This window comes from Stegostoma tigrinum, chromosome 2, assembly GCF_030684315.1.
Source record: "Stegostoma tigrinum isolate sSteTig4 chromosome 2, sSteTig4.hap1, whole genome shotgun sequence".
In the NCBI taxonomy this organism is placed as follows: Eukaryota; Metazoa; Chordata; class Chondrichthyes; order Orectolobiformes; family Stegostomatidae; genus Stegostoma; species Stegostoma tigrinum.
This window is the reverse complement of record NC_081355.1, coordinates 87,944,969-87,960,837: the sequence shown is the minus strand read 5'-3', so window position 1 is coordinate 87,960,837 and position 15,869 is coordinate 87,944,969. Positions and strand designations below refer to the sequence as shown.

The 15,869-nt window shown below is 39.4% G+C and overlaps 1 protein-coding gene across 1 annotated transcript in view; it reads left to right on the top strand.

Annotated features, from left to right (window-relative positions):
- The window catches only part of galnt12 (UDP-N-acetyl-alpha-D-galactosamine:polypeptide N-acetylgalactosaminyltransferase 12), an 80,971-nt gene extending 65,510 nt beyond the window's left edge, over nt 1-15,461 (top strand). The window contains exons 6-10 of the mRNA XM_048521073.2: nt 1,189-1,365; nt 2,078-2,209; nt 4,110-4,223; nt 11,622-11,777; nt 12,237-15,461. Of these exons, the coding sequence (XP_048377030.1) occupies nt 1,189-1,365; nt 2,078-2,209; nt 4,110-4,223; nt 11,622-11,777; nt 12,237-12,377 (720 nt within the window). The 3' untranslated portion in view covers nt 12,378-15,461. The remainder of the gene's footprint in view (nt 1-1,188; nt 1,366-2,077; nt 2,210-4,109; nt 4,224-11,621; nt 11,778-12,236) is intronic.
- Nucleotides 15,462-15,869: the final 408 nt, after the last annotated feature.

Genomic DNA, 15,869 nt, shown 5'->3' with positions numbered 1-15,869 from the left:
TCCATTCTGTATTTGATTATATCATTTCTGTTTTTTTATAGGTATCTAAAATTATGAACTGCTTTATAATAAAACAAAAGGTTTATAATACATTTTTGAAACTGTGACTATGTCCAGTACAAAGCAATTTGTTAAAAACGGCATTATTTTCCTGAAAAGTCTTTCAATTCGTCAGGGTGAGGTGTATTGGCTGTCCTGCTTGCTAAATGTGTAAACTCTTCCCTTGGTTTGGTGAACAATTATCCAGCCTTGACTTTTATCATAGCCTGTGTGCTAATTTCCATTCAGTGATGACCATGAAACCCATTGTTGGTTGTCATAAAAACATGCCTGATTCAGGGAAGGAAATCTCCCATCCTTATCTGTCTGAAATCCATCCTTATCTGTCTAAATCAGCAGGGTGATGGAATGCTCCCACGTGTCTGGATGAGTGCAGCTTTAATAATACAGAGGGAACTTAACACTGTCCAGGACAAAGCAGCCTGTTATTTTGGCACTGCATCCACCTTCATTCTCTCCACTGCTGATGCTCCGTTGCAGCAGTGAGTACCATCTGCACAATGCACTGTCGAATTCCACCAAATCTCCTTACACAGCATCTTCCAAACTCATGACACCAGTCATCTAGAGTGACGAGGGCAGCAGATACATGGGAACACCTCTACCTGCAATTTTCCATGTAATTACTCATTACGTTAACTTGAAAATATATTGTTCTTTAAGTGTCACTGATGAAAATTCTGTAACTCCCTCTCTGACAGCATCATGGGTTACCTATAGCAAATAGATTTTTTTGTTCAAGAAGGCAGCTCATTACCATCTTTGCAAGAGCAATTAACAATGGGTAATAAATGACAAACCAGCAAAGCCCATGTCCCATTAATAAACAATATAAAGTCCCAGGATTGGTAGGGAAACTGCAATTAATCTCAGCATCTGGGAAAGGAATGAGGAAAAAAAATGTCCTGTATTCTTGTCCTAATTACCACCAATTTGCCTAATATCACATTCTCCGAACATATCTTCAAAGTGGTCAAGTTTAAAAACGATGGTGTGGAAAATTCTCTTTAAGAGTAATTTTATAAAGTAATGAAATGTACTTGATGCAATTAATGGAAGAATAAAACATTGATCGATTAAGATATAAAATTGCACATGCTCAATGAAGATGACTTGTTTTTTTTTCAGATATGGCAGTGTGGGGGTTCCTTAGAAATACATCCTTGTTCTCATGTGGGCCATGTTTTTCCTAAACAAGCTCCATATTCAAGGAGTAAAGCCCTGGCAAATAGTGTGCGTGCTGCACAAGTCTGGATGGATGAATATAAAGAACTGTATTTTCACAGGAATCCACATGCCCGTTTGGTGAGTTGTAGTCTTTGGAATGGTCTACTTAAGTGCTCTAATAGGAACAATGTACAATAACTGATTTTAAATTTCAAAATATTCATTTTATTTTAACTTGATTGTATGTAAGTGTAGCCTTATTTTCATTTTTTAAATTGTTTTAATCTTGCAAGTGAAGAAATTCTATACTAATAATAAGAGTTTTTGAATGCTTTGCTTTAATTGAGTGGAAGTGGTGGGAGCTCATCATTAGTACATCAGAAGTCAAAACATCTGATCATAATTTTGAAGATTAATTTACATGCACAAACTTTTACCTATGACAGTTAGTGTATCAAAACTCAGATGAAAGAAAACAAATTTGTTTTAAAAATCAATCGTCCCTTTTCCCGATATTGCAAATTTTGAGGATAATTCATCAAGTATACCAACTTGTGAAATGGAGTGAGCATTATTGAGCCGTGATTTGTTTTAGAAGTTGCGTTCTTTGTTTTAACCAGTCTGGTAAAACAGAACAAAATAATTAATTTCACTTTTGTCACAACTTTAAGCTTTGGCTGTATTGGTTGTTTTGAAGTGCTGTTTTATCACCATCTCAGATTTTCTTTGTCTAGGTCATGAAGATTAAGAAATCAGTAAGCTGGTTTAAAATTGTTAAAATTTGTTATTTCATTGCTACATTTGCGCTACTGTGAAGTGAATGTATTTCCCTGCATTTTCTGATTTACAGGAACCTTATGGTGATGTATCAGAAAGGATAAAATTGAGAGAGAAACTACAATGTAAAAGCTTCAAATGGTTACTGGAGAATGTTTATCCAGATATCCATGTACCTGAAGATCGGCCAGGTTTCTTTGGAATGGTAAGTGTGTTGTGCATTTCCACTTAATCCCCATCCTGAAGTAGAGATATTCCAAGGTCAATTGTTTTGCTTGAAACAGTTTATCTTTTAAGTCATTAAAGTTTGCTAACTTTCTTTTAAAGCTCACTTCGTTTCATTTTGTCAGCTTTGGCATGGATGGTATCACCCTCATCTCTGTTCTGTTAGCTTGTGTGTTCCCATTTCAGCGATACAAGCACTAAAATCTCAGGGTGACATTTCATCGCAGTACTGAGGGAGTACTTGGAGGTACTGTCCTTCAGAAGAGATATTAAATTGAGACCCCATTTGCTCCCTGTTCGATGTAAAACATTTCATGGTACTATTTCAAAGAAGAACGGATGTGTTGTGCTTGGCTCTGGTCAATATTTATCCCTAAGTCAGCACCTCAGTCATACTTGCAAACAAGGAAGTCTTTTCATTATCAGTAAGGAATTTTGGCAAACCTTGTTGTGAGTAAATTGGCTGACGTAACAACTGCAATTACAATCAGCACTGCACTTCAAAAATATAGGTGACTATGAAATGTTCTGAGGCCATTTAAATGCAAGTCTATCTATAAAATTTGCAGAAAGCAACAACATTTTCCTGATTTACTACTAAAATGCTTAGAAGATAGCCAATGTCACTGTTTATTCAAAAAGGGAGATGGAAAGCAGGAAACTCTTGGCCAGTTAGCTTAACAGCTATCATAGAGAACATGTCAAAAGGTATTTATAGTAGGGAACTTGGATACATTCAAGGTACTCCAGCAGAGTCTGTTTTGTTTTGTGAAAAGGAGATCATATTTCATAAGTCTTTTGCTTGAGTTGTACAGGACACGAGTGTTACCACACCTGGAGTAATACGCTCAGTATTAGTCACCTTGTTTGAGAAATGATGTAAATGTATGTTGGAGACAGTTCAGGGATTTACCAGACTAATATCTGGAATGAAAGGGTTGACTGAAGAAAAATTGAACAGAATAGGGTTGTACTGCTGGAGTCTGGAAGAGTAAGAGGTGACTTCTTTCAAACGTAAAAGATCCTAAGGGGTGTTGTCTGGGTATACGTGGAGAAAATGTTTCCTCTTATGGGGAAAATCTGGAACATGGTGTCACTGTTGAATCATGCTCATCCATTTAAAACAAACTTGAGAGGAAGTTTTCTGAGGGAGGTATTTAGATTGATGATTTGAAATTGTTTCTTGATATTTGTTGAAATGTCTTTTCATAGTGGTTACAAGAAGATCAGTGCACTTTTAAAGAATATTCATTGTCTTAATACTGTCGTTATTCTTTGGATGGTGAAAAGCACGGTATCCTGCAGTCAGACTCGTTTCATTATGCAGCTCAAACTGAAGGAAATTTTGTTTGATGCTTCATTGATTTGACAAAGAGCTTTGTAGATTTGTTATCCTTGCCCCTCACCCAATCACCTGCCACCCCAATCCCACTGCTGCATCCCCACCCCTCACCTCTTCCCCCTCATCATCCACTCTCTTCACCCACTACCCTGCCTGCTCATATACTTGTCATAGACATTTGTCTCCTCTCAGTTGTCAAAGTGGCTTTGGGACCTTAAATATTTTTAACACACTGGAGTCCAGCGGCTATTGCTTTAAAAGACGGTATGACTTGACCTGCAGCCCTGAATGGATTCCTAGCTAATTTCTTACAGGTGGAGGCATCGGGGGAGGGTCAGACTCCAAAGTCTGGCAGTTCATCTTGTTGACAAGAAATTGGACAAACTGCAACAGAGTCACCATCAGTCCGATCTGCTGTGATGCTAATCAGAAGTTGTGACCCATTATGTTTCCAATTGCAGAATTGATAAGGGACCTGCTTATTTTATCTATCCATTTCAATATAGCTACATATCCATACTAATTTTGTTTTCTCCAGCTAAAGAACAAAGGGATGCTGAACCACTGTTTCGATTACAATCCACCCAATGAGCACAATGTTGCAGGCGAAAAAGTCATTCTGTACCAGTGCCATGGCATGGGCCAAAATCAGGTGAGCGACAATTCATTTTGTTTACTTACCACCATTTAAATCATATTGCTATGTTGGCTATCACTAAATTGAAAATTAGCATCTACCCATGGTGGCTTGCCACATCCCTCGGGAGTACTTACTTCGCAACCCATCATCAAATATGTCTCCTTTATTTTGACTATACCTCCCATCTCCCAACCAATTCCAGATCCATGCCATTTATTTTAATCTGTTGGGCAGAGCCTTGTCATATGTCTTTGAGGGCGTCCAAATAGACAACACACTTAAACAGAAAGTTCAACTAGATTAGTTGAATATGACCTACTTTTCACACACCAAACTGAATGAATGTGTTTCAGCTCATATTTTGCACATGTTCCATCACTCAGTCTCTGACACTTTCCACAATTTTCCACAATTGAAACTAAACTGGTATAATCTATAATTAACTGGTCTCTTCCTCTGCTACAATCTTAAATAATGTAATATTTCTAATTTTTCAATCCAGTCCAAAGACACACAATATTTGGCATGCTCTGTCTGCCAAACCATTGGATGATGTGTAGTATGGAGCTGCCCAGGTATGTCAAATCCCATTCACCTTCAGGAAATACACAAACTCCCTGCTAGTAAATGATGGCCCATTATCTGTGACCAGCGCTTCCGGACTCAGTGTATTGTAAAAGATGTGCTCAGTTTTTCTATCATTCTATCATGTGTGATGAATGGAGCCTGTGCAAGTCCAAACAGCTTGATTGGGTGTCTTCAATAACTAAGAACATTGACATTATGAAAAGGACCTGCATGGTTGATGCACAACCAAGTCCAAATATTTACCCAGTCATTCGCCCAATTGTAACAGAGCTGCTGGCCATAATTTTTATCCTTGTTAACACTCTGGGCACTGCCCCACCAAAGTGGCTATGTCTGCATCCAGGCCTTGCCACCAGACATAGCTTCTCACCAACATCTTCATTTCAGAGGTTCCAACTACATGTTCCGTATATCAATATGCCATCATCTACTATGAGCTGGTCCAAAATGGTTTGAATTCTAATTGTAGTAGTCCTTTTGGTGTCCACCATCACTACCAGTTGTTTCATTTGAAAGGAGAGGATATTTTTTTCTTCTAAAGTCTGATATTGTCAGCTGGTACTGGGAGTGTTTCCATGAAATTTAATATCATTACAGACTCCTCCATCAGAAGTATCTGCTCATCGGAGGCTGCTCATACATTTGCATTTGCTAACTGGTGTCCCGGATAGTGTTCTAACTTATAGTTATAAGCGCTTAATAAATGTTGGAGTCCATCTCTGAATGCAGCCTGAAGCTATGGGCTGGAACTTTCTTGTTCTCTTTAAGCAGACCAATTAGGCGTTTGTGGTCTGTGATTATCTCACATTTTTGGCCATAAAAAGCTATTGGTGGAAATTCCCTAACTTCAAATATGACTGCCAATCCTCTTTCTCTGTCTGAGCATATTATGATCTGCATTAGCCAAAGTCCTGGCTATTTGGCTGTTCCCCTCCATTGGGCAATCAATGAGGTAATATCACCCTGATGCCATATGGGCAAACATCTCTTGTTGACACCAGATCTTTCTTTGGATCATAGTGTGCCAACACCTTAGAGCATGATAGTTGTTTCATTATTTCACTGAAGGCTAAGGCTTGTCTGTGCAACCATTTCCAAGGCTTGCCCCTTTTTTAAGAGTTGATGCAGAGGTGCCAGGGTGGAGGCCAAGTTATGTATGAACTTTCTGTAATAATTTACCAGCCCAAGAAATGATCTAAGCTCCTGGATGGATGAGAGACCAGGGTTGCCTTTGATCACCCTCGCTTTATCTTCCAACCAATGTAACCCAGTCTTGTCAACTGTGTAGCCCAAATAGGTCACTTAGTGGGTGTCTGGAACACACCTGACCTCTTGAGGCACATGCCCACCTTTGAAAATGCCTTAGGATTATGTCTGAGTGTTCCGTATTGGCTTTTCCTGTTATTAAAACGCTATCTAGGTAAATTGTGACCTGAGATAGACCTTGCAAAATGGTCTCCGTTGTCCATTGAAAAATTGAACAGGCTGATGAGATTCCAAATGGCAGTATTGCATATTGATATAAACCCTTCCTGGAATCCTTGTCTAAGTGCAATTGCAAGTAAGAATAGCTCATGTCCAGCTTCATGAGGGACAGACCTCCTGCTAGCCTTACTGATAAATCTTCCACCCGAGGGATTGAGTATTAATCCAGCAGTGAGAAGCAGTTTTGTTTGTTTGTTTAAAATCCCCACAAAAGTGAACCAAGCTGTTGTATTTCAAAGTCGGTGTGGCCGGTGCTGCCCGTTCCACAAATTGAACAGGTTTGATTCCTTCATTTTCCTGCTTTCTGATTTCTACCCTAATTTTACCCGTAAGGCAGATGGCAGGTCTTGCAGAATTGTGGAATTGTTTCCTGCTCAACATGCAGGATGGCCTGTCTCCTCTGATAGTACTAGACCTTCTGGGTACTTAGTCATTTAGTTCGGACTCCATTGAGGCATCCGTTTTCTTATTTGCTCAACATTTTTCAACTTCCATGAATCTCCCACAACCAATTTCACCCCACCAAACATGGGCCAGAGCCTTTTACTATAATCGGTGGTAACTGAACCAGTTGCTTTTCAAAAGAAACTGGAACCAAAGTTGTAATTTTAATCTGTAAACATTCTGTAGTGTCAGTTCTCAGTTTAGCCAAGGTCTTGTGTAAACTTAAGGGCTGGAGTCCAGAGCGAGTTTTGTTTAAAAACTAGTTCTGTGATTCTCTGATAATGGCTGTGCTGGCATTGACCTCCATTAGAACCAGATGATCTGGTTGACCAGACATTTATTTTGGTTCTGATTTTGATGTCATGAAGCAAGTTAACTGTTCCAAAGCAAATTTAGATAGACTTTCCAGGGTGTGAACTCTCCTGTATACTGGTCAGTTTAGGTCTAGTGGACTCCTTAGCTGTCTTGAGTCAACATACCAACTACAATGGCTTGATGGCCCAGATACTGAAGAAAATTTTAACAGTTTGGCCAAGGCAAAGCTTTGTTTTGGAGCTTGCTGGGGGCCAACCTAGAGTCCCTCTGATCAGGATATGTCCTGAGTGAGGCTGTGTAATTGTCTGCACTTACATGATGTTCACCAAGCTGTCGGATTGATAACAGTGTCCACTTCCATTGGAGTACCCTGCAGCTCACATGATCCACTTGTACACTTTCCAATGATTAAAGCCTGTTGTAGTCCCTTTTGAAATCCAATTGGTCTTCAGCCAGTAGGTATTTTTGTATAGTTACAGCATTAATCTCGCATACCAAACTGTGTGTAAGCCTCTCATTAAGGGTTAAACCAAAGTCACAAACTTATGCTGGTCATCCGAACTGAATCAAAAATCCTCATACGGATACCAGAATCCTCGAATTATTGAGTAAAAGTTATTGTCTCAGAATTAGGGGCAGCGTGGGGTCCAATATTCCGTAACTAAATCTGGTTTTAGCATCTGGTGCCTCGGGGAAAGTTAGGTTTCTAATAACAGAAAAAGCTGCAACTCCGTAGGCTGTCAGGAGAATTACGTGTTGCTTTTTGTCTGCCAAAGTGTCATTTGCCACCAAAGAAATGTGTTCTTTCCACAAACTGGGCCTAGTCCTCAACGGCAGGATCGAACAAGTCAAGCTTCCCAAACAAAGGCACGATGTAAGAAATGCTTACCCCCCACTCAATAAGACCATAAGACATTGGAGTGGAAGTAAGGCCATTCGGCCCATCGAGTCCACTCCGCCATTTAAATCATGGCTGAAGGGCATTTCAATCTCCACTTCCCTGCACTCTCCCCGGACCCCTTGATTCCTTGTGAGATCAAGAATTTGTCAATCTCTGCCTTGAAAGCATCCAACATCCCGGCCTCCACTGCATGCCATGGCAATGAATTCCACAGGCCCACCACGCTCTGGCTGAAGAAATGTCTCCTCATTTTCCTTTTTAAATTTACCCCCTCTAATTCTAAGGCTGTGCCCACGGGTCCTAGTCTCCCTGCCTAACGGAAACAACTTCCCAGCGTCCACCCTTTCTAAGCCATACATTATCTTGTAAGTTTCTATTAGATCTCCCCTCAACCTTCTAAACTCTAATGAATACAATCCTAGGATCCTTAGCCGTTCATCATACCTTTAAACCAACCGTTCCAGGGATCATCTGTGTGAATCTCTGCTGGACATGCTGCAGGGCCACTATGTCCTTCCTGAGGTGTGGGGCCCAAAATTGGACACAGTATTCTAAATGGGGCCTAACTAGAGCTTTATAAAGCCTCAGAAGCACATCACAGCTTTTATATTCCAGCCCTCTTGAGGTAAATGGCAACATTACATTCGCTTTCTTAATCATGGATTCTACGTGCAAGTTAACTTTTAGAGAATCCTGGACCAACACTCCCAGATCCCTTTGTACTTCTGCTTTATGAATTTTCTTGCTGCTTAGAAAATAGTCCATGTCTGTATTTTTTTTTCCAAAGTGCAAAACCTCGCATTTGCTCACGTTGAATTTCATCAGCCATTGCGAGGATTTTTGCATCCTCGCTCTCAACTAGAGTTGTACCTAAGGACTGGAGAGAGGCAAATGTAATTCCTCTCTTCAAGAAAGGAAATAGGGAAATCCCCGGCAATTACAGACCAGTAAGTCACACGTCTGTCGTCTGCAAGGTGTTAGAAAGGATTCTGAGGGATAGGTTTTATGACCATTTGGAAGAGCATGGCTTGATCAAATGCAGTCAACACGGCTTTGTGAGGGGCAGGTCATGCCTCACAAACCTTATCGAGTTCTTTGAGGATGTGACTAGAAAAGTTGATGAGGGTCGAGCTGTGGATGTGGTGTATACGGACTTCAGCAAGGCATTTGATAAGGTTCCCCATGGTAGGCTCATTCAGAAAATCAGGAGGAATGGGATACAAGGGAACTTAGCTGTCTGGATACAGAATTGGCTGGCCAACAGAAGACAGCGAGTGGTAGTAGAAAGAAAATATTCTGCCTGGAAGTCAGTGGTGAGTGGTGTTCCACAGGGCTCTGTCCTTGGGCCTCTACTGTTTGTAATTTTTATGAATGACTTGGATGAGGGGATTGAAGGATGGGTCAGCAAGTTTGCAGACGACATAAAGGTTGGAGGTGTCGTTGACAGTGTAGAGGGCTGTTGTAGGCTGCAGCGGGACATTGACAGGATGCAGAGATGGGCTGAGAGGTGGCAGATGGAGTTCAACCTGGATAAATGCGAGGTGATGCATTTTGGAAGGTCGAATTTGAAAGCAGTGTACAAGATTAAGGATAGGATTCTTGGCAGTGTGGAGGAACAGAGGGATCTTGGTGTGCAGATACATAGATCCCTTAAAATGGCCACCCAAGTGGACAGGGTTGTTCAGAAAGCATATGGTGTTTTGGCTTTCATTAACAGGGGGATTGAGTTTAGAGTCGTGAGATCTTGTTGCAGCTCTATAAAACTTTGGTTAGACTGCACTTGGAATACTGCGTCCAGTTCTGGTCGCCCTATTATAGGAAAGATGTAGATGCTTTGGAGAGGGTTCAGAGGAGGTTTACCAGGATGCTGCCTGGACTGGAGGGCTTATCTTATGAAGAGTGGTTGACTGAGCTCGGACTTTTTTCATTGGAGAAAAGGAGGAGGAGAGGGGACCTAATTGAGGTATACAAGATAATGAGAGGCATAGATAGAGTTGATAGCCAGAGACTGTTTCCCAGGGCAGAAATGGCTAACACAAGGGGACATAGTTTTAAGCTGGTTGGAGGAAAGTATAAAGGGGATGTCAGAGGTGGGTTCTTTACACAGGGAGTTGTGAGAGCATGGAATGCGTTGCCAGCAGCAGTTGTGGAAGCAAGGTCATTGGGGTCATTTAAGAGACTGCTGGACATGCATATGGTCACAGAAATTTGAGGGTGCATACGTGAGGATCAATGGTCGGCACAACATCGTGGGCTGAAGGGCCTGTTCTGTGCTGTACTGTTCTATGTTCTATTTCCTGGACCACTCTCCTAAATTGTCTGAATCTTTCTGCAGCTTCCCCACCTCCTCAGTACTACCTGCCTGTCCATCTATCTTCATATCATCGGAAAACTTCGCCAGAATGCCCCCAGTCCCTTCAGCCAGATCATTCATATATAAGGTGAACAGCTGTGGCCCCAACACTGAACCCTGCGGGTCACCATTCGTCACCGGTTGCCATTCCGAAAAAGAGCCTTTTATCCCAACTGTCTGCCTTCTGTCAGATAGCCAATCCTCAATCCAAGCCAGTAGCTCACCTCGAACACCATGGGCCTTCACCTTGCTCAACAGCCTCCCATGAGGCACCTTCTCAAAGGCCTTTTGGAAGTCTAGATAGATAACATCTACTGGGTTTCCCTGGTCTAACATACTTGTTACCGCTTCAAACAATTCTAACAAGTTTGTCAGGCATGACCTCCCCTTACTAAATCCATGCTGACTTGTTCTAATCTGACCCTACGTTTCCAGGAATTTAGAAATCTCATCCTTGACAATGGATTCTAGAATTTTACCAACGACCGAGGTTCGGCTAATCGGCCTATAATTTTCCATCTTTTGCCTTGATCCTTTCTCAAACAAGGGGGTTACAACAGCAATTTTCCAGTCATCTGGGACTTTTGAAAGATCACAACTAAAGCCTCCATTATTTCGTCAGCCACCTCCCTCAGAACTCATTGGTGACTGTTGCATTGATCATGCATTGCTCAATGTCACTGCTGAAATACCTCCTACAGAGGCTAGTAACCCATCACCAAGTCGTCCTTTATTTTCATGTGAGCAGTCCTTGATTTTAATACAGCCTCTCCAGAGTTGGCACTCAGAGTGGCAGTATCTCTGACACTCACTTTTTTTTAAATCTGTCAACCAGGGCACCCTTTATTGGACCAGAGTAACAGCCCCATTGAGGGAGCTCATATTCTGTGAGGTCCAGCAGGCTAAATGTGTTATGATCACTACAGAGGCCAAAACAAAGTGTATTTCGGGTGTGGTCCCACTGAGGCCTTGTACAACTACAGTAAGATAGCCTTTCTTCTGTACAGAAAATCGTTGGCCAAGATTTCACTTGGATTATAGGGCTCTCTGATGTGTAGAAAGCTAGATAGCTATTGCAGTCAATGTTCCTGTAAGCTGTACAGCTTCTCTGGAGGTTTGCATGTGGTGAATGGCATGCTGACACTGTTCACAATACTGACTTCTTGTTCTGGGAGTTGCTGCTATGATGCACGGACCTTGGACATCCTTGTGGGTGTAATCAAAGTTAGTGGGGTTGCTGATTGTGGTAGGCTGCTGAAGTATCACAAATGAAGCTCACTTGATTGGCGTCCTTTTAAACAGCAAATGCTTTCTGTGCTTCTAGTTTTTTGAGTATTCTTCACACAATGAAATCCGCTATAATACTCGCCAACCTGAGGCCTGTGCTTCAGCAGATCCAGGAACTGACTATTTAATAATGCGTCTTTGCCAAGAGAATAATAAGCCTGTGCCTGAAAATCAAAAATTCATTTTTAAGGAGGTAAGACACATCCTGAAAAATTTTAGGGTTATTTTAAGATATATATTTAAAAATACTCTTGTCATTCATTATGTACTTTCAAAGATGATTGCATGTGCAATTTTTCTAATTTTCAAGACTTCCTGTATTTTTACTAAGTGGTCAATAACTGATAATGTGTGTAAAATATGACAGAAGAACTGCCTGTCTGTAAACAGCTCAAAACTATGATTGCCACATGTAATAGTTCATCAACAAGAGACAACTCTGTTTAAGTGGCGCATTATTCTGTTTTGCATAGTAGGAATGAAGTCTTGTGAGAAAGCTGTGGGTGTAGACTTTGATTTCTCTGCTAAAGTTATGTCAATTGCAAATAAGCAGGTTAAAACACAATTACAGGACAGCATTGAATCAAAAGTCTTAGTTTAATTAATCTGTGATCTCAATTATGTTTGTTGTGAACTTTTTTTGTCTTCGAAGGATGGCTCAGTCTATCATGCCCAAACGAAAAGGTGCTTGCAGGCTGTACCCAATGCATTTAGTAATGGTCGTCCAGGACCATTGCTGCGGCCTTGCACAGATATCGACCACCAGAAATGGTTCTTTCAAGAAAGAAAATGATTTGTAGAATTCAGGTTCATTAACAACTTCATAAAGCTGCCGTTACCAAAAAGCTACTGAATTTTCCTATGAACAATAGGATCATATCAAGTCTAAGAACGGTCTCCTTTAGAATACTTTCAAGATGGGATTTTAAGATCTGCATCATATTCTGACATCGTCAAAAGATTTTATTACTGAGAACTGTTTATTTTTAATAACATGTTGAAATTATGAAAATCCTTCGATTTCCAAAGGACAATTTGTTTTTATTGATCTAATTGGTAGATAACCTGATTGTATGTTGTTTGATTATATATGGTGAAGAATCTACTGATTTCAACAAGCTTTCTGAAAGGCATTGACACAATTGTATGTAAAAGTGAGCTTATACTAGTACTTCCTTTGGTTGTCTTGAAGTCTGTGATCTATTGTGTTACAGCCACATCAAGGAGACAACATTGCGATTCCCAATTCATTTACAAAAAATGGAGCAATACCTTCTGCTTTGCTCAGACTAGAGACAAGAAGAGTGGAAATGTTAATATTGCTTTATAGAGCATTTCAATTTTGAATGTATTATTTTGTTTCAGTGCACTTGGGTTGCGTTATGTCTCTTTATCCTGATCCTTTGAGTTCCATTAACTTGCTGCATTTAAGTCTTGTGAAATTGAAACTGTGTTCACAACTTGAAACTGAAGATGATGTGTTTTGGAACTAGTTCTCTTGATATTAAGAAATATGATGTTCAGTGGTAGAAATTTCATGGAAATACCTGTGGGCTTTAAATGGGATAACTTAAATTTACAGCTGATAGTGATACCTTCATTTCTGACATTGATTTGCATGAGGAGATTTGAACTTTTGTGCCATGATTGGAGAACGCTAAGGTCTAACACCAAGTCTACAGTCAGAGTTTTGAAAATATGCAACCTGGCTTTGTAGGACAGTCAGAAACTTTGTTACAGCAGATGAAATATTTTTGAAGGATGACCGTTGCTGTTTTGTAGTCAAAGTAATGACTTGTTAGTCTGTTTTGGCAATGTTTGTTGAGGGGTAAAGGTTGACCTGAAATCTGAGGGGGAAATATCACTTCTGTTCTTGTTCAGATGGTGCCTTGACATCCTTGACATCCATCTCAACAGGGAGTTGGGGTTTGGATTTTAGTATCTGAGGGATAGCATCTCAAACATACAGCATGTGCTAAACGTTCTACTGAACTCTGTTTAGATTGTGGTGAAGTCTGAGGATTGGGTTCGAGACCGTGATGTTGAAAAGGGAAACAGACCAATTGGCACAACTGCAATTATGGAACTTAACCAGTCATTTTTAACCCTATCAAACATGAGATTCAACCTAAATGACATGAAATGGGGCATGAGAAGGAATCGTTATAAATGCATCTTATGTACCTGAGCATGTTGCTATATTCCGTTGTCCCACTAGGTATTTTTTATTTAGAATTAAATATGTAGGTGGGCACTTGATAGAAAATGAAAGGCAAGTTTGAGATCAGGCTCTGCAAGAACTCGAGCTTTATATTTTAAAATGATTCTGTGCCTGGTTGTGGAATGATAAATGTGCTTCAGCCTGACCAAATTTAAAAAACAAACTTTGGAAGACCAATGTCCATGATTTAATGTTGATTTGTAACCACATCAGGATAATTTGTAAAATAAAAAATGATTTCACATTTTAGATTAATGTGTATTGGTTCACTCCTGCCTGATGTGGCTGTAATGTCTTGCCACAAGTGACAAATAGATGTGCAATGACTTGTTTGGATACAGTAGATGCATGTTATTTTGATTTTAAAAATTGAAGGACTATATTTTTGCACTCGAATTGCAAAGTGCAGTTCTGAGAGTTAATATTAATTTGGTATTAAATGTAGAAAATATTTTCTTCTCTCAATGTATAAAATGAAGTAAATATGCAAAAATGTTTATAGAATTTACAATGCTGTATATGTGTATGAAAAGCCTTGCTTACCAAACAGTAGCAATATGTCTTTGGAAGGATGAGTTGAATGGCTTTGCACTTCTGTACTTTGACATAGTTATAACTGTATCCTGAATGTTGGAGAATGTACTGATCAGTTTCTAATAATTGCTTTTGATAGGTATCCATTGATCCAAACAGCAAATCACTGTTAAAGGGCTAATTGATGTCTAAGAATTAATTGTCTTGGGCTTCTATAACATGAAATGTTCTGATTTGTTTTGTCTTAATGAAAGAACTTTGTTTTTGTTTAAATCTGTTCATTGTAGATATTGACTTACATTTTTCCAACAGTTTTGGAGGTTTTAAATTAAGGTGAAAGATTGTGCAATGTTTCAGTTGTTACCGCCAAGCAGATGTGCTGACAGTAGAATTACACTTGGTCTTGAGAGTGGTTGAATTTGATGCAAATGTTTACAGAATTTGTTACTTTTGGATAAACTATAAATGTAAAAGGATTTTTATTTGAGTTTTTTGGTGGATATCTTTCTAATGTACACATTTTAAAAATCAACCTGTTTTATAAATTATCACTGTTTGCTACTATGCAATATCAGATTGCTACGTCCAATCTGAGTGTCAAAAAGATCTGCACAATTTCTTTAAGTGGTTGAATTGTATGTTATGTTTATCAAAATGTCCGAGCATTAATGTAATGAAAATGGAGAGTATATATCTTCTCCAGTTGTTTGCTTGCTGAAGAGCTCTCAACACTTCTTTAAAGTACAGTTGCGAGAGAAATAGTGGATTGATTGTTTCAAAAGAAAAGACAGAAATGTCTGTTGCAGTTTCAATTTTTGTAAGAACACTCTCAATGCTTTCATGTGGTCCCCAGATGTTGATGAGATTTGATATAGTGCTTTTTATCTGAATATTCTCCATGCAATTGATTTGAATTTTGAACATACTCTGAATTTTTAAATAAAATATTTCTTGCAAATTCCAAACGTATGTCTTCTAAATCAAGCCTTTGTGATACTTTTAGGAATGCCTGTTAAATTTCTATGGGAATTATGGGAATAAATTTACAAAATGTACACAACTGTGTCCCAACTATTTTCTTCAATAAAATTTGTTGCAGGAAGCTGCAATTGCTGCATTTAATGTTCGTGAGCTTTGTTATTTGCTTGAACCTTTTTGTGACCATTGGTATGTATTGGTGGATCTATATAGAACCTTGAGGCCACAGGATGGTTTGGATTGAGTAGGGGTGCATTTGTTACATTAGAGTCATTCTCTAGAGGGTCGAAATGCATTGTTTGGAAGGATTGGCTCCAATTTAACAATAATTAAGGAGTAATTTGGTAATTATTTACAGGGATAAGCCAGAACATCATTTCCAATGGTCGAGAAATCTATAGTGAGGTGAGCATAAATCTAAGTTTAAGGAAGTTTCTTTTGCTCTAAAACTCAGATGTAAGGCTTTAAATTATATGACCAAAGTTAGTGATTGGAGAGAGATGGTAATAATATTTAATAATAAGGTGGAGAGATATTTAAAAGATAGATATG